This window comes from Pantherophis guttatus, chromosome 1 (genome assembly GCF_059756535.1).
Source record: "Pantherophis guttatus breed Tessera chromosome 1, ASM5975653v1, whole genome shotgun sequence".
NCBI lineage: Eukaryota > Metazoa > Chordata > Lepidosauria > Squamata > Colubridae > Pantherophis > Pantherophis guttatus.
The window spans coordinates 152,246,632-152,269,747 of record NC_142063.1 but is presented as its reverse complement, the minus strand read 5'-3'; the positions used below and the strand labels follow the sequence as shown (position 1 = coordinate 152,269,747).

General features: G+C 36.4%; 2 protein-coding genes across 8 annotated transcripts; one reads left to right on the top strand and one right to left on the bottom strand.

Annotated features, from left to right (window-relative positions):
- Positions 1 to 1,820: 1,820 nt before the first annotated feature.
- On the bottom strand, positions 1,821 to 7,273 carry PHOSPHO2 (phosphatase, orphan 2). Of its 5 annotated transcripts, none has more exons than XR_015731820.1 (4): positions 7,093 to 7,273; positions 6,655 to 7,001; positions 5,380 to 5,466; positions 1,821 to 4,392 (listed from the first exon to the last, which is right to left on the bottom strand). XR_015731820.1 is itself a non-coding variant. In XM_034427067.3 (3 exons), exon 3 carries the CDS (start codon positions 4,368 to 4,370, stop codon positions 3,645 to 3,647), a length of 726 nt encoding a protein of 241 aa, XP_034282958.1. In that variant the 5' UTR covers positions 4,371 to 4,392; positions 5,380 to 5,466; positions 7,093 to 7,143; the 3' UTR covers positions 1,821 to 3,644. The 5 variants fall into 5 exon arrangements, 3 of the variants coding, with proteins under 3 accessions (XP_034282958.1, XP_060543997.1, XP_034282951.1); XR_015731821.1 differs by having other exon boundaries at positions 6,674 to 7,001; positions 7,093 to 7,194; XM_034427067.3 differs by lacking the exon at positions 6,655 to 7,001 and having other exon boundaries at positions 7,093 to 7,143.
- CFAP210 (cilia and flagella associated protein 210) lies at positions 7,169 to 21,188 on the top strand. Of its 3 annotated transcripts, none has more exons than XM_034427046.3 (9): positions 7,169 to 7,416; positions 9,074 to 9,291; positions 9,746 to 9,919; positions 10,016 to 10,209; positions 14,135 to 14,291; positions 16,533 to 16,672; positions 18,983 to 19,175; positions 19,478 to 19,642; positions 20,523 to 21,188. In XM_034427046.3, the coding sequence occupies exons 1-9, from the start codon at positions 7,350 to 7,352 to the stop codon at positions 20,859 to 20,861; spliced, it is 1,647 nt and encodes a 548-aa protein (XP_034282937.2). In that variant the 5' UTR covers positions 7,169 to 7,349; the 3' UTR covers positions 20,862 to 21,188. The 3 variants fall into 3 exon arrangements, with proteins under 3 accessions (XP_034282937.2, XP_060543996.2, XP_087740751.1); XM_060688013.2 differs by lacking the exon at positions 7,169 to 7,416 and adding an exon at positions 7,426 to 7,684; XM_087884625.1 differs by lacking the exon at positions 7,169 to 7,416 and adding an exon at positions 8,320 to 8,423.
- Positions 21,189 to 23,116: the final 1,928 nt, after the last annotated feature.

Below are 23,116 nucleotides of genomic sequence, written 5' to 3'. Positions count from 1 at the left end.
CATGATAAGTAGAGTCTGTCAACCAAGAATAAAGGACATGATTCATTATTTTTCTAGTTTTCCTATCAAAGGAAGACTAGGCCCACATCCACACATATCATAGATGAATAAGCCCTGATGAAATGTTTAAAAAAAAAAAAAAAAAGCAGGGCAATGTAGTTTACAAAATTGAGTATATTGCTGAAAAGCCCCGTTTCTTGCTATTCTTTTTGGAAAAGAAAATAATTGAAAATTTTACAAGCAATATACAATGTTGTAGGGATATTATTTTCCACAGAATCCACAATTATTTTTTTTTTATTTTTGCTTTTTAATTATAATAAAAAATTATAATTAAAAAAAGCAAAACAGATACTTTTTTTCTCTTTGTATGTATCTTTACCATCATCCTCATCATAATCTATAATTCCTGAAAAATTCCAAATCCTGGAAAGAACGTTAAGAATTAAATTTGGGACAAGCCTATGGCAACTGTTTATGGCAGGACTGTCAAACTCGATTTCATTGAGGGCCGCATCAGGGTTCTTTGACCTCATGGGGCCGGGGTGGGTGTGGCCAGCTCACAGCGTGCCTGTGGTGGCCCAAGTGCTCTGCCAGCAAAAACAGGCTCCCGAGCTCCGTTTTTGGCTTCCTACAACGTTCTGCTAGCATAAAAGGAACTCGGGAGAGCCGCACATGGCCGTTTTCGCTGGTAGAGACACGTGGGCCAGTTGTTTTCCAGGATGGCCCCACAGGACAGATCTAAGCACCCCGTGGAACAGATCCGGCCCCCAGGCCTTGAGTTTGACACCCCTGGTCTGTGGAGATTCTGTCATTTTCCTAGGAAAAACAAAATGCAGTTGCCTTTTGAAAAAGCATCTTTGGGTTGAGACTCGTTTCAGGAATCTCTAAGAAATCATATAAAGCATCCAGAGCAGAGGTGGGTTTCAACAGGTTCTGACCAGTTCTGGAGAACCAGTAGCGGAAATGATGAGTAGTTCGGAGATCCGGTAGTAAAAATTCTGACTGGATCCCGCCCCCATCTATTCTCTGCCTCCCAAGTCCCAGCTGATTGGGAGAAAATGGATTTTTTACAGTATCCTTCCCCTGGGGTGGGGTGGGAATGGAGATTTTACAGTATCCTTCCCTGCCACGCCCACCAAGCCACGCCCACAGAACTGGTAGTAAAAAATTTTGAAACCCACCGATCCAGCGAAATAACCACTATTGAATTTTGTTCTGAATACTATTATATCAATTTCTTCCATTTTTTTCCTGCTGATCCTACTAGATCTAGAAAGAGGGCATATTTCAAGTCCCCTCTATTAAACGATGTCATCTTGTTGGAAACATAATGCCTTTTCTCTGACAGTGCCCACCTGGAACAGCATATTCATAGAGATCCGGTTGGTCCCAACCCTGTTAGCACTTCATAAGGTTCTCAAGACCTGACTGTTTCCACAGATGTTTGGATCAGAAGAGTAGGAAACCACTGTTATTGATAATGAGTTTAAGTTCAGAATGTATTATTTCCTTCAAGAATCATGAGGTATTATTTATAACTGTTAGTTTTTAACCTTTTGCACCACCTGCTCTGAGATGGGGCAGCCATATGAATTATTTCAATAATAAATAGCAGAACTCTTGATAGTCTGATTATAAATCAGCATAATATGGATGCACAATGGTTGAAAGCACAAGCTATAATCCATAGGCCAAGTTAATTGTTAAAATCAGCATTCGCATTTATCAAATAAGCAGATCTTTGGACCATGTAATAGGGTCCTCATCTATATTGGAAGGAATGCAATATAAGCTTCATTAAAACTAGGGGAGAAGAATTTGTTAGAAAAAGCTTTAATATATAGTGTATCGCCAACAGAGGAAGAAATAGAAAACCAATGTTCTTTTTATACTAATCAACTAAACATCTGTTAGGTTAGGTCCAATACAGCATGTTGTTTCTGTTGATTTATATAATCGCTATATTCTACAGTTAAGGCAAAATATTTAACAGGTAGTTTCAGTAATAAAATATTTAATTGTTATCTTTATAAGCATACATCTTAAATAAAAACTACAAATGGGATAAATTAATCATTGTTATTTTAAATAGTACACATATTCCAAAAAATTTAGTAGGCACATAGTATTTCAAAGAATAACAAGTGAAATACGGATTTCTAAGCAAATTCATTGTTCACTATATCAAATGTACTCAATATCTGAATTTTACCAGATAGTTAAATAACCTACTCATTAAGACCAACATAAATTAATATCTGAGAGCCAGCTAATATTGAACTAATTTCTTAATCTTCTCCTTTCATTAATTTTAAACTAAAAAAATACATTATCCATATATACAATTCCACATATTAAACCAATTTTCACACATTCACTTTTTGCAAAGGCTAAAAAGACCAACACAAAACTGCTTATCAATTTATGCCCTTTTTTAAAACTTCCAGATATAACTTTTATATTAAGAGGAGTTTGGCAGCACATTTTCTAACTAACCAATTTTAATAAAAGGCATAGATTGTCATGAACTGAGTTTCAGCTTATGAAGGCTTATGCCTCTTAATAACATTTACTAGTTGAAAAAGACAATGTCATATTTTTTGCAGATAGCCTAATACAGTCCTCCTGTTCCAAGATTTTCATATTTGTAACAAAATTACATAAAAAGAAAGATTATACCTCACAGGTATTAGCAAAGATAAATGTAATAAATTGAAGCAGTGATTTTGTCTTTGTGGCACTGACATACTCTTCATTTTACATAATTATTTTTTGTAAGGCTTCAGTTCTATGTAGTTTACTTAGGAATAAATCCCACTGGCCTAGTTTAGGGATTACTTCTTAGTAAATATGCACAGAATTGAACTGGATTCATATAAAGTATTTTGCTTATGAAAGGAAATACATCTCTCTCTCTGCATCATCTCATTTGCATTCTTATAGTTTATTTGCAGATAAAACCAACACTTCTATGGACAGTTAAATCAGATAGTATTAAACAGTAGTCGGTATTGCCTACATTTATTTGTATTGGTGCATTACCTTTAACCAGATTGACTGATGTAGAATATTTGTTAAATAGGAGAAAAATAGGTATTATTTTTATTTATGCATTCTTTCAGTTTGATACTACTAAACTGCAACCAACTGTTGTATTGTAATTGGTTACAAAAATAATCTGGATCTCTATAGTTTTACAGGACTATGAGAGTGTTTTTCAATTCTAAGAAATAATATTCTGCTATTTTTTTGAAAAGCAGCAAATGACAGCAATTATTTGAGCGAGATTTCCACTTACACAATGGGATTTGCTTTCCCCCCCTCTTTATTGGTAAGAGCCAATTTGAATGTATACTATCATGGATGCCAATATATAATTAAACAGAATTTACCATATATTATAGAACAGATCTTAATAGTTCATCTGAAATGACACAGATGACTACTACATTTAATAATAATTTTGGCATCTGCTTCATTAAATTATTCATCCTACTAACTATATATTGATTTTGTACAAGGAAAGGGAAGACAAAATGATGTAAACAACATGTGATTTTTCTAATATCCATAAAGAAAGGTTCTACTATGAGAAAGGCAAGACAGTAGCACCAATTTGCTGTTGTTAGGCTAAATGGGAACTATTCTTTTATAAGCAATTCTAAGTAGGCAAGAATCTCAACACCAGAAGACCAAAGGAGAACTGATGCTTCCAATGGAACAAGATCCTGAGCTAATTGAGAAATCATTTTCTCCAAAATATACCCATGGCGTGGCATAACAACATCATTCTTTTTTAAACACATTACAGGACACAGATCATTTCCCCCGTCACCTATATATACAATTTGTGAGTATTTAACTCTTGAAGTTAAATTGCTTTCTAAAAATTCTTCTAAAACTTTCCTCTTACACAAATTTATGGGGCACTTTGTACAATCATGGATATGACAATTCTGTACAGAAAGATAGCCAAAGCTATCAAAACTTGCAGGGTTTGTAAACACTTCATCAAATAGTTGAAAAACATTTGCTGCTTTTAAAATCCAGTCAATAAAGACAGTATTGGAATCTGATATAATTATGCAATCAAAAAAGCCTTTGTGTTTGCCAATAAAATCTAAAAGATCTATCATTCCTGAAGTAAATGGGATTGTTGTCATAGTCCTTTTCATATCTTCTTCTCTTACTCCATTATCTCCCAGATATCTAAAAACTCTGTCCATGTATTCTGTCCAATGTCCCTTTTGATAGGAGTTTATTATTTCATCAGGAAGTTTTGAACCCGGTGCACATTTAACAATCCAGGTATCACTGTTCTCATCTACAATTGTATGATCAAAATCAAAAACCAGTAGAAATCTCATTGTTGTTGGATATAAGTATAACCTGGAAATGAGAAAAATAATTTAATTATGAATGAAATAAATCATTTATATAATCATATTTTTGATAGCCTTAAGAAAATTTTCAGCAAGAAAAATAATACTGAGACATATATAAATCATTCATAATAGTTTTAAAATGCATCTGAATACTTCTCAAAATATAAGTTATCTTTCAAAGAAGAGAGAGTCCAAGCTATATACTGCTATACCAAATCACAGTTTGTTGTGGCATCTAAACTGGGCAGCAATTACATGCAGAAAATCCTGGCATATATTTCAGACATAATGTTCACATTATGTTTTTATATAATGTGCAAGCTATAAACAATGCAGGAAGTTAGGGCTATTCAAAGCATTTCAGTTTTAATTTTAGTCCTCTGTATGTGATATTTATATTGATTTACCTTAACTAACAAAGAATGTACAATAAACTGTAAAGTACTGGTAGTTTCACTTAATGACCAGTAGTTTAACAACAATTTGAAGTTATCATGAGCCCCAAAAGTTACTTATGACCCATCCTTGAAGTTAGGACTAACACCCACCCATACCAACACATCCACACCACGGGCACATGATTGCATTTTGGGCACTTGACAACTGGCTGTTTATGACCAGTTGCAGTTTCCAGCAAAAAAATGCCCATTTAGGAAAATGGATTCACTTAATGACTTTCTGATTCATTTAACAACTATGGCGACTCACTTTATGACCATTGTAAAAATAGTTGTAAAATCAAGACAAGTCACATGATTTGCTTAACCATCACAGTAACTTATGGTCAAAATTCTAGGCTGAGTTGTCATTAAGTGAGGACTACCTATATATGGTAGCATATAAAGTAATAATTAGTCAAAACAAAAATTCAAAGACAGGATATTTGATTACATTATCAAAAAGTATAGAACTGACACAGATAGATAAGATAGATTTATATAGATGTGCACTTTAAAAAAAAAATCAACCACAATACATCAATGATACTCACTGGATAATGTTTGAAACTTGAATTCATTGGAGTAAATCAAATAGAATTTATCTCAGTTCTGCCAGAAAATGACTGCAGGCCACTTAACTGTACAGAGACAGAGAGAAGAAAATACATGTTCTTATTCTGATCTGGCTTGAATGAACCCAGAAAGGCACAGAGGTTTTTCCTGTGTATTTTACCAATAATCTTGGTAAAGAGACAAGATTCGGCTTAAAGGTAAATTAGGCTAATATTAACCTGTGAAGTTCGTGGATAAACGAAGTACAAAGCTCACATTATTTAACAATTTAGAATACCACAATATAATGAGATAACTGTATGCAATAAAGGGGACTCTATTATCAAACAGCCAGATTCTACACATCATAAGAATATAGTACATAGATTTTAGATATTTCAAAAACATCAACTCCTTGAATCCATTTGTAAAATGGGATTTTAAATGAAAGAGCTTAATAACTTTCCTCCAACTAGGTTTCATTCAAATATGTTGGAATAACAATGGATGTCAACTATTAGAGCTAGAAGACATTCATCATCACATTAACATGTAGCTGACTTTACAATCTCATTGTATGGATTTTTACCTTTTCAAAAACCTTGGCTAAAAGATAAGATTTGACTGAAAAGCTTCAATTGTCTTTGAAATTCACCAAAGGTGCCTGGACTCAATGACTCCCATAGTCTGTCAATGTAAATCACTTTGAAAATACTGTAGCGTACATGGCAAGCAGGAAAAGAAATGTATGGGCAATTATGTAGCCCTGAATCTGACCTGCTTTTGGCTCTCTTTGGAAATAGGCAAAGAACAGAATGATCATCTGTACTCTCCTGAGTAATTTATTTTATTTTATTTTATTTTATTAAATTTCTGTACCGCCCTTCTCACGAAGGACTCAGGGCGGTGTACAGCCAGAAATAAAACCATAACAATTTACAGTCACTGGAGCAAATAACGTTTACATTTCAAAAATAAACGTTTAGTTATAAGATCAAGGCAAGATTTGCAAGCCCGGGGCAGCCTGGCAAATGTGACCTATCAAGAGAAGCAATTCATCTTGTTCTGTAGGGACAAGAATGGTATGTAAGGCAGAAATAGCTCAAAGCTTTGCCAAGCATTAGCAGACGGAAGAGTCAGCCAGGTAAGAATCTATACAGCAAAGGCCACGTTTGCAGTCGCTAATTAAGGAACCCGTATTTCGCTAAGCTTTTCCACTGCCCGCAGCGGTCTATATAGACATTTTAAGGTTTATTTTTTCGTACGGTCGCTACCTTTACAAAAGCCACCAACCGCTATAAAGGCGAACCGTCAATCCGTCAACCCGTCAGATGGCTCCTTCGCGGGGAGTCTTAGGGAAGCAACGCTGCCAGGGACGCCGTGGGAAAACGAGCCGCGAACGACGCGCCAAGGCTCCTCGCGCGCACAGCAGTCATTCATTGCGAGGCAACTGAACGGCTCCGACAAGGGAGGCCAAAGCCAGCCCGAGGACTTGCCTGAGCCACCAGCCCCGGGCCGGGGGCGCCGCAGCACAGACCTATCTATCCCTCGGAGGCAGCCCGTCTTCCGAGTGTACCCCTCCCGGCTTCGGCCCAAGCCCGGGGCGAGAGAACGTGTCAGCCTGCACAAATGGGAGAAAGAGAGAAAGAATACAGCCGCCCGTAGCCCGGAAAAGAGAGAGAGAGAGAGAGAGAACTGGGAAAGCGGCCTACCGGCGTCCAGTTCGACACCCGACCCAACTGACTTGCCCCTGCAACGTCTTGGCCACGCGAGATCACGTGACCGACCAAACAAGTCTCGCACCCCTCCCCCTCCCCTTCCTCCCAACGGCAGAGCGTCGCGTAACTTCGCCACGCAGCCGTTCCCCGGTTGCCTGGCAACCGCCGAACACCCTGGTGCCTCGCGCTGCTTCAGTTAGGGCGTCTCGGGGCGGCCTCCTCCTCCCTCCCCCCCCCACCTCCCAGCTGCCATGGGGGCGATGCTTCGCCCCGAGGTGCGATTCGGCAGGCGCAAGGGGCAGATGCGAGAGGCTACGCGTGAGTTTCTTTCGGGGAGGGAGAGAAGCTGGAGGGGGCCTTGGTGCTCTCTGAACCTGGTTTGTTTTCTTGCAGATGCCTCGTTCCCCAAACTGGGTAACGCCAGCAATGCTCAATCAGTGCTCAAATTCTTCATTTTAAGTCCGAGCTACAATAATATTCTCCTTTATTGGAGGGAGGATTGCTGGGCGCGCGAGCCAGAGCTCAACGGACGCCGTTATATTATCTCTGCCCACCGATTGATTTCCTCAGTCTTTGCTCTGCCAGAGTGAGAAAAAAAATACGATCCTTCAGACTTCCTTAAGAGGGCCTTAAAAGCTCACAGAATATTGCATAATTAATACTGTATTGGTACTGAGCTTGTCGAGCGGAAAGGTCGGCAGTTCGGCGGTTCGAATCCCTAGTACAGGTCTCCTGCGTGAGCAGGGGGTTGGACTAGTTGACCTCCAAGGTCCCTTCCAACTCTATTACTGTTACTGGTATTAAGTGTGTGTTCTTTCAAACTTGGCAACTTAAGATGTGTGGACTTCAATGCCCAGATTTCCCCAGCCTACATGTCGCCTGGGAAATTCTCAACATATCAGCTTTGGAATTCTGGGAGTTGAAGTCCACACATCTTAAAGTGGCCAAGTTTGAAAACCACTGGTGTAAGTCAACTTTGTTTAGCTATGAGTTAGTGAATAACTTACTTTTTGGCATAAGCGACTGATTTAACTTCCTCAGTTGAATGAAGCTCTGTTTTTCATCTAATGGATAATATTGCAGCAGTGCCTCCCAGTTGTAACTAGTGAGAAGTCTCAAATTGTTTTATGAATGCCTTTGTCTCTAGAAAGGTACGTAGAATTTCCTGGTGATAATAAGATCAGCTTACTGACTGCTTTTCAAATTTCCTTCTATGCTCAGAGCTATAGTGCATATAGCAAGTCTATATACTTTGTGGAAAAAATACTGAAGTGATTTATCTTAGTCTGATTTTTTTACATATAACAAACCTGGCATTTTAACAGGTATGTAGGCTTTATATCCACTGTATCAGATACCATTGTTCCTTGTCCATTGGGGTGGAAAAGCATGACATATTCCTTTTCCCCCAATCACCTATCCTACTTTGCCTTTCCTACTCTGTTCTTCATTAAATATTTTGGGACAAAAATTCAAATGGTTGCTTCTGAATGAAAATATTTATTTTTAATTGTAAAACTTGATACATACATAATTTAGGCATAGTTGAAGACTCGTTAAAGCCATTGTTAAGAAGTAAAGGATTTATATACATAGGCATATATGTATTTATTTACTTGATTTTTATCTCACCTTGATTCTTTTTAAGTAGTTCAAGGTGATGAACATATATAATATTGTTTTCACCACCTACCCAGCCAGTTTTCATGCCTAAAGCAGGACTAGAATTAACAATCTGCTGGTTTCTAGTCCAGCATCTTAATCACTGTATCAAACTGGCTCTAATGTGTATGTGTGGAATTTATAAACTACCTAATTTGTCACAATGTTGAGTAGTTTATAAAATAAGACAATTAAAAACAAAGATACACATAGCTTAAAAAGATAAATGCCTAATAAAGTTAAGCATCCTACAAGAGTTTGGACACTCATTCTAACACATTATTTATTTAATCTATTTTTCTTTCTTGCCCAGCAAATGAGGATGATGATGTGATGGAGGGATTATTTCTTCCAGTGGGAGTAGATCTTCACCAGATAACCATTTTGCCCAAAGCAGAATGGCAAAGAATTCAAGACAGTCTCACTGCTCGTGCAAGAGAAACAGCACGGATTCTTGCTGAAAAGAAAGCACGGAAAGATTTGCACTTAAAATCTCAGGCACTTGTGAAAAATTGGACCCACACTATTGCAGTAAGAAGAATTTGTAAATGCCAATGCTGTCAACTTCACTTAAAACGTATCTGTTCACCAGGGCTTTAACTGGTATTACTGCTTATCTCTGTAGTGGCATCTGAGGGCTGTTGCTACTTTCATCAGAATGATGAAAGCAGCATCTCACAGCAAGCTCTGCCCTTTTCGGAATCGGACTTTTCTAAGGTAGAACATAATATACTAAGTTGGAATATGGTTGCATTTTGTCATCAGAATTGATGACAAATGTTCTATGAAACAGAACAATAGAGAACCCATCACATCCTGGTAAAATTATCTCCATGAGAAGGGAACAGTTCAGATAGAGTTCCAGGGGACAATGGTATTATTTTATTTAAAACTAGATAAGTATTGTTCATATCTTTAAAAGGTATCATTTAACCTATTTTTAAAAATAATATCCCTAATAAGATTATGTATACTTTCATCACAGGGTATGTCACAACAAAAACTGAAAGCCAAAGAAGTGCGGCAACAGAGAGAGGAAGAAGAAAGAAGGAAGGTTGACCTTGAAGAAGCAAAATACCAAGCACAGAAGCGAAAAGAGAAAATAGAAGAAGCCAAATTGCAACAGTATTTTGAAAACGATAGAGTGAAAAGTTTTCATGTAATATAGATTACATTTTTTCTTCCTTTTAATTTTTGGCCATGATGTAGTATAGAAGTGTAGAAGACTACTAAATATTAAACCTATCTTTTACAGAGAGCCTTATTATATTCTGAAGTTTTAAAGGAAAGAGACGCTCAGATTGAATTTAGAAAGCAACACAAGAATCTGTACAAAAGCAAGAATGAGGCAATAGAACGTGAACGTCTAAAAGCTGTACAGTTACAAGAAGAAAAAGATAAAATGCAACACATGAAGAGACTGCAGACTGCTAATGATCAACTGGCACAGTAAATATAATACAAATATATTCTTTGCCAAGTAAAACCATTTCTCTCCCCCAAAAAACAATATAAAAATTAAGCTGTTTTAGTACTTAGTTTTTTCCCCCTTATGATTGCATGTCCTTTTCACTAATGCTAATGACAAAAAAACCAAACCAAACTTTCATTCAGGCACCTTCTAAATGAGCAGCTGTTACAGTGATCAAGATCCTCAGGTACATAGGCACCGATCATATCAGTCTCTTTCAGGGTACGCAACTGTAGGTGAAATGCAGAAAACAAGTACAAGTAATTCTTGACTTACAATCACAATTGAGCCCAAACTTTCTGTTGCTTAGTGAGACGGTTAAGTGAATTTTGCCCCATTTTATGACCTTTCTTGCCTTTTGCTTATTAAGTGAATCACTGCAGTTGTTAAATTGGTAACACAGTTGTTAAGTGAATCTGGCTTCCCCATTGACTTTGCTTTGCATTGACTTTGCTTCTCAGAAGGCTGCAAAAGGTGATCACATGACCCTGGGACACTGCAAGTGTCATAAATGTGGGTGAAAAATGGTCACAAGTCACTTTTTTCAGTGCCGTTGTAACTTTGAATAGTCACTAAAGGAACTGTTGTAAGTCGAAGACTACCTGTAGTAAATAAACTAAAGGCAGGATGTGAGAGAAAAGGAAAGCTAATTACATCTAGCTAATTAAGATAATTAATCATAGTCTTTCCTCTTTGCAAAACATGCTTAATTCCACCATGCCTGTACATTGCTTCATATGTTGTTTTTTCCTCTTTAAATTTCTTTCCTATGTCATCTTTTTATTACTATACATGTTTTCCTACATATCTCATTCTTACTGCAATTCAGTTTACTTTTCTGTTTTCCTTGACATATCCTACTTACATTTCCATATAACACAATGGGCAGAAGCATGTCTTTATGCCCAGTTATGTTGGCTTTTTTGACTAACTTCCATTGTGCACAAGAGATCACATATAGTACACTTCATTTAACAATTGCCTTATACAGCGACTATCCAGTTATGAGGGTGATGACAAGATAACCTTGCAGTCTGCTTGAGTTTTCTTGTTCAGCCATTTTCACTTTCCAAAAATTTTAATTTGTGAGAATTTCTTTGTATTTTTCCTGCCCTTTTTTAGCCTTAACCATTCCTTGCTCTCTTTGGCAATATTCTTTGCAATTATATTTTTCCTCCAGATACATATGATAGAATACTTTGCTCATTTCTTCAATGTTTTCAGTAATAATTTACTTACATGTATTTTTCTTCATCATGCCATCATACCTATTAGCATAGCTCTGCCCATTCAGTGGCACTTGGTAAAATAATTATTTCACTTCATTGTAACCAGCTTCTACATACTCTTTCTTAAAATCAAGTTTACTTTTATTCTGCTGGGAGCAGCCTATGAATTTCATTTCGTATACACACACCGTAGTCTAGATGACACCAGTTCACTTTTTCTAAAACATTGTAACTTTTTCATTCAAAATTCATTCATACTTAAACCTACACTTTGACCTCCATGTTACATTCGTCAACTCCAAAAGATTACCCATCTTGATTCAGATTGCTTGCATCCTTCTCATGCGCTTTGCCTTGTATTTCTTTCACATTTCCAATGTAGTCTTCTATATACCATGATCATCCACAGATGGGTCAGTGAATTATGACATAAACTGCTCATTATGCCTTTGACCAACTTTGATATATGTACTGTACTGATGCAGAAAATGCACATTTTTTCTCCCTACCAAAAATTACTCTTCTCCCAAAAATAACTTGCTAGGAAGTGAAAAATGTCTGGCCTATCAGACAGACTTGGCACTAAGTCAGTGGTTCTCAACCTTCCTAATGCCGTGACCCTTTAATACAGTTCCTCATGTTGTGGTGACCCCCAACCAGGGATGGGTTCTAAATTTTTTTACTACCGGTTCTGTGGGCGTGGCTTATTTTGTGGGCGTGGCTTGGAGGTCATGTGACTGGGTGGCCATGGCTATATGTATAGGGACTACTCAGAGGGCTGAAAAAAGTTATTTCTGACAGGTCCTCGCACTTTTGATTGGTCCTCACACTTATGACCATCCTCACATTTATGCCCATGCAGCATTCTTAACAACCATGTCACTCATTTCACAACTGCTTCTCTTCACCATGGTGATAAGATAGGGCAAAAAATGTAAAATGTGAGGACAGTCGTAAGTTTGAGGACTGGTCAAAAGTGCGAGGACCAGTCAAAAATAACTTTTTTAGCCCTCTGAGTAGTCCATATGCATAAAAGGATACAGCAATAGAGAGGGATGAAGGAAGGGAAGGGAAATTAGAGTAGGAGTGAGGGTAAGAGAGGGAAGAAGAGAGGAGGAGAAGGAGAAAGGAAGAGGAAATAGGGAGGAAAAGAAGAGGGGGGAAGAGAAAGTAAGAAGGAAAGAAAAGAGAGAGGTGGTAGGTTTGAGGAGAAAGATTGCTGTATAATAAAAAAGATGAAAGGGAAGAAAACCAACCCCAAACAAATATAAAGATATTAAGATAAAGAATCAATTGTTAAACTTTAAAGAATAAAAGAGAACAAATATGAATAAATAGCAGTAATTAGAAACACACTTACAAACATACAATGTATTTTCTTTGAACAGAGTATTTGGCCAGTTCACAAATTTAAACAGTGTTTAGTCATTTCAATTAAATTTACAAATTCTAAATTTCCTTTTTGCCATATTTATTCATCTATTTTTTAAAAAAACCAATATTATCCTTCATCCTCATCTCTAATCTTAATCAAATTCAATTTTTCCCTTCTATTCTATATTATACCCCTTCACATTGTCATCTATTTTTATATCCATCCTCACATTGGTTAATTATGTAATTATGTAATACAGTTGTTTAATACAAATTTAACATTTTAATGTAAATCAATTAGTTATATAACTATCTTTTTTGTATATTAATCAATATGAACATGAATATTCCAATTATTTCCATGCAATCCAATTTCTTACAAATCAATTATATTTACCAATAATAATAAGCCAAATAATTTCCCCCATATATTCCTCCAAACCACAACTTAACCATTTCTGCTTTCAACACAATATACAATTAATAGTATCTCAATTATTACAATTCCCTAGTTAAATAGAGCTTTTTTCTTTTAAAATCTTGAACCTCCTCTTTTGCCCTAAATTTCCCATTGTTTGCAGTTTTGCACCTACCTTTTTTGGTGACGAAAAAGAAAAAGAAATCTCTCTCTGCCTCGTTTTGTCACTTGCAACAAAGACCCTGCTTTACTTTCAGTTTCGCTTTTTCAGCATAGCTAGGGGGAAAAAAATCTGCTCCAGCAATTTACCTCTTGGCAGCTAGCTAGCAACAGAGCCCTCCGCAAAACAGCTAAGAGCAAATCAGCTGAGAGTCGGGAGGCTGATCAAATCAACTTATAGTAATTAACCTATGCTGAAGCTGAAACGGGCTGTTTTTTCTATTTTTGCAAGCACCGGTCTACTCATTTGTTTTCTTTAAAACTGATCAGCTGTAGGGCGGCCCTTTGAAGCCCCGCAGCAAGAATTTAAACAGTTTTTTTCCCTCTAGCCATCAGCTGGGACTCAGGAGGCAGCAATAGATTGGGAGTGGGCGGGGTAAGTGAACGGCGATCCAACAGAGGCAGAGGGTGAGGGTGAGTGAAGGCGTGGGGGGGGGGCGAGAGAGGGCTTTGGCGACCCCTGTGAAATGGCCATTCGACCCCCAAAGGGATCACGACCCCCAGATTGAGAATTGCTGCACTAAGTAGTTTTGGAGATTTCAACAACACTTTTAAAGAACAAGGGATGTTGGTGATAATTTGACTGAAAGTTCAGCAATATTTGGAAAACCATAGACACTCCATTCCTATTTTAGTCAATCAATGCTCATTATGTGTTTTTAGGATAAAGGAACATGAACACTTAGCAAACATAAACAGGTTAGAAGAGAAAAAACAAAGGGAAGAACTTCAGGAGTTGACCAAGTTATATCATTTGGAAATGCAGGAAAAAGAGCAAACACAACGTGAACAGAAAGTTAAACGAAGACACGCCCATCTGGTATGTTGTGAGAATCTAAATATTTGACAGTTAATTGCAAAATAGATATAAGAAACTGCTGCCCTCCAGATATTTAGGCTGACAATTCCCATAATCCTTGATGAGCATAATGGGAACATAATCCAAATTATCTGGTTGCCATAGGCTGCCTATGCTAAATGAAAGAACACTTCTCAATCCTTTTAATATTCAAGACTTTTAGGGGTGCTGGTTTTGAATACTCTGTCAAGTTATTCAGACATTTGTTTCTAAAGGGCAGATAATGGTGCATGATCAAAGACCTGCATTTTGGGGAAGTGAGAGATTTGAAATTTCAGACATTGATTCAAAATCAAGGAGCCTTTTGACAGTAATAGTAACTTCTGCCATCGATTAAATGGTGGGAAATACTGTTGAACTACAGTATCCAATCCCTTGCTCGCTAGTATATAGTTTCACCTTCATGTTGGCACCTGTTTGCTTCATGTAAGATTTGATCAGAAGATAATATAGTTTCTGCATCTGACTGAACTGTCTTGAGCTTTAGATTTGCTGCCAGTGGGGAAAAGAATAACATTTAATTATATTTTTGCAGGGAGTTGCCCTGCAAATGCAGTTCCTAAAATCATATATATGTGTGAAATGGCATGTTTATTGCTTGCTTCTTTCTTGCAGGGGCAGCATGTCTTGCAGACTTTGTTGAAGCAGCACAAATACTTTTAGTTCTCACTATTTGAGTTTAGAAATGCATACTATGCTTCATGTTCTCTTTTTCCCTCCATAACGAAAGGAAGAACCAAGAAGGGCATCAGCAAAAGCCATGGAGCATTAGCAATTTTTTCCAACTACAATATGTATCATCATTATATCACCGTGGTTCTTTGTTCTGGTACACCAAAAGTACTCTACCTAACTCTTTAGCTAGTATGGAGAGTTATTTCAAGTAGTGTTATGTTCCTGAATTTTACTTGAATTTACTGAATTTTGACACGTTAAATTGTGAGATGCAAACTAGAAAAGGTAGGCAGATTGCAATGGCTTGCCTGTCTGATCTTATCAGTATGCAGGGATGTAACATAAAGGGAGAGATATTGGCTTGGTGAAGGTCTCTACCCATAACTTGTCTTGTGGCCAAGAAAGTACAGACATGGAAACACTCTAAGAAGTGAGAATAGTATGCAGACACAGCATGGGGCTAATCAGATTTTAAAGTATTCTGCTTTTTTTCCTTTTGATCCCATCTAAAGCTCCTGTTGTTTAAAAGGCTAAGCTTGTTTGCTTTCCTGCCTTTTAGTTCTGAATACCTCTCAGAAGTGTATTTGCTTGTTGCCTTCAGCTCCTAAATTCAATTTTTTTCCCCAGTACCCTTTCATTTTCTGGATGAGAGGATAAATTTGTTTTTCATCCTCCATCTTGAAATAATAACAAAAAATATCAGCTGAGCAAGGCAAGGTCACCTAATCAAAACAACTTAGTGATGGTCATACAATAGCAATAGCACTTACTTATATACCACTTCACAGTGCTTTACAGCCCTCTCTAAGCGGTTTAGAGTCAGCATATTGCCCCCAACAATCTGGGTCCTTATTTTACCACCTCGGATGGAAGGCTGAGTCAACCTTGAGCTGGTGAGAATTGAACTGCTGGCAGTCAGCCGAGTAAGCCTGCAATACTGCATTCTAACTACTGCTTTACCATGTCTCTTGTAGACTCAATCTCCAGTTCTTTTTTGCCTTCATCAGGGCAGTAATCTTTTTTTTTTTTCTGCCACAAAGTTTTAAGGACTAGAATCTTCCCCCACCCCTTCCATTTGTTGTAGCTCTTCTCTATCCTTTAGGCTTCTGCTATTACAACAATTTTAATTCTTTTTTAAAAAGTCTCCAAGTCTCCTCCTAGCATTCTTGATCCTTTCTTCTCTTTACCCCCTCCCTGTCTTTTTCCTTTGATTGTCCAAAATCTTTCCAACTTTGGTTCAGCAACTTTTCCCTCAAGTTTATCTTTTGAGTTCTGCTTGTTGGTTTTAGAAATATTCAAATTTTCTATCTTTGTCAGAGTGAAGGATTAGGTTAAATTTGACTCTGCATGTGAGTAAGAGCTATGCTGGAAGACTTAAAGAAGTAATAAACAAGAAATAAACTAACTGCATGTAGCAACAAAGCAATGCCATTAAAAGCTGCAATTCAGAGAGACTTTCCCTAAGAATTGGGAGAGTGAGAATTTGTAAATGAAGTGAACGTTTAGTTTTGTCTGATTATTTTAAAGGCATATGTTGCTGACCAGGTAACTCTCAAAGCTATAGAAAAGCAAAAACAAGAAGAAGAGGATGAGAGAATTCGAACACATTTTAAAGCAAAGCAAGCAATGGATAAATTGAAGAAAACAAAAGAAGAAGAGTTACGCAGGTACATGAAAATAATGATTAAATTAAAATTCATGATTAAATATATAGATACATTTTTCCAGATAATGATTACATACCTTCCTGTAGAGATTCTATTATAGGTTTCCTTAATACTATAAACATGTAACATTTTAGCAGACTGAAGGCCACAAGTATACAAAATATTCTGTACTAGAGAAAAAACATTTGGAATATTTCAAAACATTTTGTTTTGTTCTTATTCCACACTATGCTTCTTGTAGCTATCATGGGAGCTGTTTTACAAATAAATCTGGAGAATTTCAAAGGATTTCAAATTCAAAAAGAATTTCTGTGCACAGGGCAGTTCTGAATGTTTTTCAGACATACTTACTTCAGTTCTTTATTGAAGATGGTCACATGTAGCCAACCTTCGATAATCTTGAAAAAACCTAAGCAGGTTTTGTGAGACCACAAGGAAACTCTAGACTAGATTGGGAAGTTGGAAAGTGGTCCCAGAAGGCAGTGACCCATTCTTCCTTACAGTTGTGAAGAAAACAACATGGCAGGAATGAAGCTAAATTTAATGTTGTCTTTACTTTTCAATTCTTTTTATGAAACATAAAAGATTAATTTTCTGAACCTTTTAAGATGTGATACAGATAATGGCTTGGATTCCATTGAGAAATTCCTTTGCCTTGGCATTCCATTCACTAAGTTCATTATTGATTCCTCTCCTGCTCATTGCTCCTTTGGGAAGTCCATGAATGATTGAGGAACTCTGAGGAATATGGTAGTGATAGTATAAAGGACTGTAGAAGAAATGGAAATTGAATTGAAATTTATTTCACTGGTGCAAGGGCCTCATGCAGTCAAAGAACATACCATCCAAAATCAGCTGCATCGGGATGGCACTGTATATGCTAGTATATAAAAATTGAGAGTTGCACAAAAGTTCTTTGTTTGGTTAGGACATATCAAGTTCCTGAATCATTTGTTTTTTAAGCTCATTCTTCTCCAACCTTGGTCTTACACATACATAAGATTATGACCCTTACCAAGTGGTGAAATGTAAAATTTGTTACTACCGGTTCTGTGGGCATGGCTGGGGGGGGGGGGGGGTTAATGTGACGGTTGGTGTGGCCAACTTTTTTTTTACTTTTAAAACCATTTTTTCTACAACCTCTTTAGCTGAAGAGGTTGTAGAAAAAATGGTTTTAAAAGCCTCTGACAATCCCAGCTGAGCTGCACGATCATCAGAGGATTTTTTTTAATTTTTAAAAGCATTTTTTCGGCCAAAGAGTTTGTAGAAAAAATGCTTTAAAAATAATTAAAAAAAACTGATGATTGCACGTCTCAGCTGGGCATGGGGGGGAGGCAGGGATTTTTGCTACCGGTTCTCCAAACCACCCGCCTCCATCGTTACTGGATCAGATGATCCGGTCCGAACCAGGAGCATTTCACCCCTGCCCTTACCCTCCTGAATATTAGCTAAGAAAGGTAGATGTTGTACATTTACACAAAGTATCTTTGGAGAGCATTGAATTAAGAAAGTGAACCCCTTTCCATGCTAAGGCTTTGCTGGTCTAATAAATGCCTGAAGTAAACTGTGAAGTTGTATCTCAATAATCAACCTTCATAATAAATAATTTGTGTGGGGATAGTAAAATAAAATGGATTAGCTAAATTCATATTCTCAACAATTAGTTTCCAATCATATCTTCTGAGCAATTGTATTGTTAATTACAAGTTTCTTTTATCAGAGCCATGCCTGCTTCAGGGCATACAAGAAAGCAGTCTGTGATTCATTGACATTTCTAGGATTGCAGTTGTGAAGGCCTGAAAACAGACACGGCTGCTTTTATGAGTTGTAGACAGGTGCTACATTCATACATTCCAAAGCATATCTTCTGATTCAAATCCAAAACGCTCTACAGCTCAATTTCATGATTTGTTTAGTAGAAGCATAATTTATTTTGGATTAAAACTGGAGATATTTGTATTGATATATTGTACAAATAAGCAAACATCCTTCTCTTTGCCAAGCCACTCACAAAAGAGACTGTGCTTTGTAGATAATAGGCTGCATTTCACCCGTCAGTCATCAGTACTGGTGGGTGAAGAATCCCTGTGTATCCTTATTGTCATTCTCAGAATGGTGTGTACTCCTATTTCTTGAGAGACAGGAGATGTCTATGTCAAATGGGGCTTCCCTTTTCTAACAGAAAATGCCTTCTATTCAGTGTGAAATTTAATTAAGGTATATTTCAGACTGCCTTCTATCCGGTGTAGAATCGAAGTGATACTTCAGACTCTGCTAGCATATAAGGCAGTAAGTACTGAACCATTACAGATTAATGGAAGAGCAAAGGGAGAGGATTACTAACCGCCTTTTAGCACGAATGAAAAAGAAGATGGGTGATGAAGATGAGCGTGTTGCAAGAGAAATTGCAGAGAAAGAAGAGGAGGAAGCTAAAGAGTCCCAAGCTAAAGAAGAAAAATTCCAAGCTGATCTGAAATCCATTGCAGAACACAGAATCAACGTGGTAAGAAAAAAATGCAGGTTACTTATATTCTTTTTGACATGTTCCATTATTTCATAGTGATCAACTTTTAAAATTACACTCCTTAGCCAAAATTACAGAAGTGACCTGTCCTTCTGAGCACCTTGTATGGTGCAAGTTTAATTGAAATAATGGCATTTCCTTTCAAATAGAAGTACTTGAGTATGGGTTGCCCAAAGTATTATAGAATCAGGGCAACTCTATAAATTATTCTGTAGCAAGTTAACACAGTCATCAGTTTTCAGATTGTATTATGGAATACATATAAGATTGCATTATTTCAGATAAAAATGAAAGAAGAAAAGGAAAATGAGGAGAAATTGGAAGATCAAAAAACGCTTATTGGACTGATGGAAGCAGACCGGATCTATCAAGAACTGGAGAAGGATAAGATACATAGAAATTATTGTGCAAACTTAAAATTGCAAGAAGCTCATGTTACACAGATAGTAAGTATACATATTATACTTGGAAAATATTTCAACTTATAAAATTTCTGTTCAGTCCTAGGAGGGTGAAAGGATACTTTTGTATCAGGGTATCATATCAGGGAAAGCTTTATTTCCAATGTCGGTTGTGCAAATACATTAAAGGGAACTTTCCGTCCTGTCAGAGAACATTACAAATATAAAAGACCAGGATCATCATTAATACAATGTAGTAAAAAAAGATCATCTCCATATCAGAGCAAGAGATCACAGAAATATGTTTTCTTCCCTATCAAAGAACCCCAGGATTGAATTAATTCAAACAACATATAGAGAGAGCTCTGCTTTTCATGTAATCTTTACAGCACTATGTTTGCAGACGATTCATACATCATTTCTAAATGGTAGTAAATTTTGATCATCTAAGAGAGGGAATTATTTTGGATGACATTAAAAATAAACAACAAAGCATACCCATTATTAAAACTGTTTACAATCTTACTGATAATCCATCAGAAGTCAAAGGTGGATGACTTTGTGATTTAAATGTTAAGACCTAAGACCCTGATACAAAAGCTTTAATTTTTTATTTTTGCATCCAAAAAGGCATGAAGAATTAACAGTTTAATATTTTCTTTTTGGGGGAAAAAATCTTGTATTTCATTCATTTGTGGAAGAATACATTTTAATTGCAGCCTATAAAGCTAATCTCAAAATGCTTAAAAGCAAATTTGTTTGTAATAATGAATTGCATTTATATGTTTGATATGCAAATCAATTCTTTTGCTTATTTTTTTTTACTACTGCACTCATGTATTGGGCTTGGGTTTAAAGAAAAAAGATTTCCACAAGCACACATATATAAGGTATACACTTTTAAAATTAATTTTTCCCAATACAGGCTGAAAAAATAGCAAGAGGAGAAAATGAGAAGCAGCAAGATGCTGAGTATGTTAAACAGCAAGAACTGATTGCATTATGCAGGGAGCAGGAGTTCCAGAAATATGCAAAGAAAATAATTGATGAACAATCTAAGACTACTCAGAATCTCTACCCACTTCTCAAAAGACTGCATGGAGACATTCCTACTTTCAGCGACCCAGTTTATAGTGAAGATCAACACTGCTGTGAGAAGCGGGCTATTCAGCCACCCTACATAGGCGAAACAGCTCAAGAAATGAAGCTATTAAATGAACAAAAATATGATGATACTAAAGCACGATTAGGATTTACATGGTAAAAGCATTTGGAAGGATCAAATAGAAGCGTAACATCTTTTTCATAATCCAAATTGTGAAAAGTAGAGTAAAAAGAAGCAAGTTTATAATAAAAATTGTACCTTGATATAGCTGTCTTTGCAGAAAGCTCAGAAAACTTGATATGAAACAATGTACAATGTTTTCAAGCAGAATGAAAACTATGCAAGGTTTAAAAAGAAGAAATATAATTGTAGTGAAAGTCTAATTCATAATTCTAACTTAACATTTTATTAGTAATTTATGAAAGAAATTACTTGCTGATTATTTTAAAACTTTTGGTTGGAAATAAAATGTAATTGATCCATTGACTCTTCCCATCCATTGACTCTTCCCTTGTATTACTGTGTGATTTATACCTGATTTTCTACTATAACAGTCAGGATAGAACAAAATTCAGTAAGTACATAAAATGCTAATGTCAGTCAGTCATTAAAAACCTGGCAAAAATATATTTCTCTACAGATTTTCTAAATGACTAACTGTAACTCCCGAAGGAATGCATTCTACTGCCTGGGAGATACAGTATATAGAAGAGTCTTCCAGTCTCTCTCATGCCACAAAGTTGGCTTCATCTGTCCTGCATACAACTGCACCTATTTGTAACAGAAGTGGTTTCATAGGCCCAAAGCCTTGAAGTTTAATACCATTACCTTAAACAATGCTGAGTAAGCAGTAGGTCATCAATGCAGATCTTTTGATAAAACTGTAATATGATCCCAGAGCCTCACAGTAGTTAGGCTAATTGCAATATTTTGCAAGTTTTCCTAGGGTAGCCCCATGCAGAGTGGATTGTAGTAGTTTGGATGCGATACCTTGTCAGCTTTGACCAGCTCAGAAGCTTGTGCATCATAGTTGCCGTCTGTAAATTTCATTTCAATGGAGCATCAAGCAGTCCCAAATGACGAAGTTTTCTTTTGCAGCAAATACAATCCATCTGAAATGGGCCAAAGCTCAATTTGAGTCCAATAGCACTGCTACCTTGCCTGGATCAAATTTTAGCATGTTTCCCCTCATTCAGCCCATTATTGAACTTAGGCAACTTTAATGATGCGATGTTTAATGATACTGGGAGAAACTGCTATAATTTAAAACTTAAGTAAAACTGGATGTCCACTAATGCTGTACATTGTCCTTTGATTATTTTCTGTCAGTATGGCAAAATAACTTACGCAACAAACATAAATTTCTAGCTGTCTCTTACAAGATAAATTCTCCTCGATGACATTCGCTAACAATCAGATTTTGAAGAAAACTTACTCTGATCTTTCAGTTGGCTTTCAGTTGTTTTTTCACTTTAAGAGTTCTTGGGGTATTTATTAATCTTACAATGCTCTATTTTATTTTTGGTTTGTTTTTTTAAAGACTAGTTGCTAGCTTGGGAAAAAAGGACTACATTCAAATGTTTCAAATTTCTGCTAACCTATTTCAGTTCCCCACAGCCAACACGACTCCAGAATCCAATCAGAAAAATACATATTGTCCACCTGCAAGAAAATGTCCTTCTGTTGAGTGAGTTGAAGACCAATTTAAGGAATGATGGTATAGTCCTATTAATGCCTACTTATAAAATAAACCCCATTTAATTCAGAGTTTTATTTTTACTTATTAAACAGACAATTGGCCTGCAAAAGTCTAACATGCATAGTTGTAAGCAGTATGAAAACAAAGTAGAATGAGCATAGAAATGTCAAGCATTTTGCTACCATAGATTTTGCTTCATGAGCAAGTATCTAAAGCACATCTCTCCTTCAAAAATATTTATGGTGATAAAAGAGTATAAAACCAGCTTTAAGATTCTCAAAATACTTTTAATATACAAGTTACATGTTCCATATGAAGCATTCACATTTTCACATCTTTCCCAGATGAGAATTACAAACTATAAAACTGTCCAAAACCATGATTTTCTACTCTGCAGGCAAAACCAACAGAGTTATGTTATCCAGAAAAAGAACCTTTCAACAAATTGATCATAGACCCCTGCAGACTGCCACTTGGTAGTGTTGACTAAATACAAACTCATCATGGTTCAGTTACTCACAGTAAAAAATACATTTAAGTGAACACACCAAAGTTAACATACATTTCTTCTTTGCAATTTTACAGAAGTATATGCAAAAGGGGCTATATGTAATTAAAAATAATCAAAACTTCTACAAACATGCACTGCATGTTGCAAAATCTATAACCGAATTTTTAATCAGTTATTGCAATCATTTTAAAGTTTCCCCCCAGC

Coding starts and splice junctions, on each gene's coding strand:
- PHOSPHO2 (XM_034427067.3), bottom strand. CDS start 4,370: ATGAGATTTCTACTGGTTTTTGATTTTGATCATACAATTGTAGATGAG.
- CFAP210 (XM_034427046.3), top strand. CDS start 7,350: ATGGGGGCGATGCTTCGCCCCGAGGTGCGATTCGGCAGGCGCAAGGGG. Junction 7,417..9,073: donor GCAGATGCGAGAGGCTACGC/GTGAGTTTCTTT, acceptor TTTCTTGCCCAG/CAAATGAGGATGATGATGTG. Junction 10,210..14,134: donor GCTAATGATCAACTGGCACA/GTAAATATAATA, acceptor ATGTGTTTTTAG/GATAAAGGAACATGAACACT.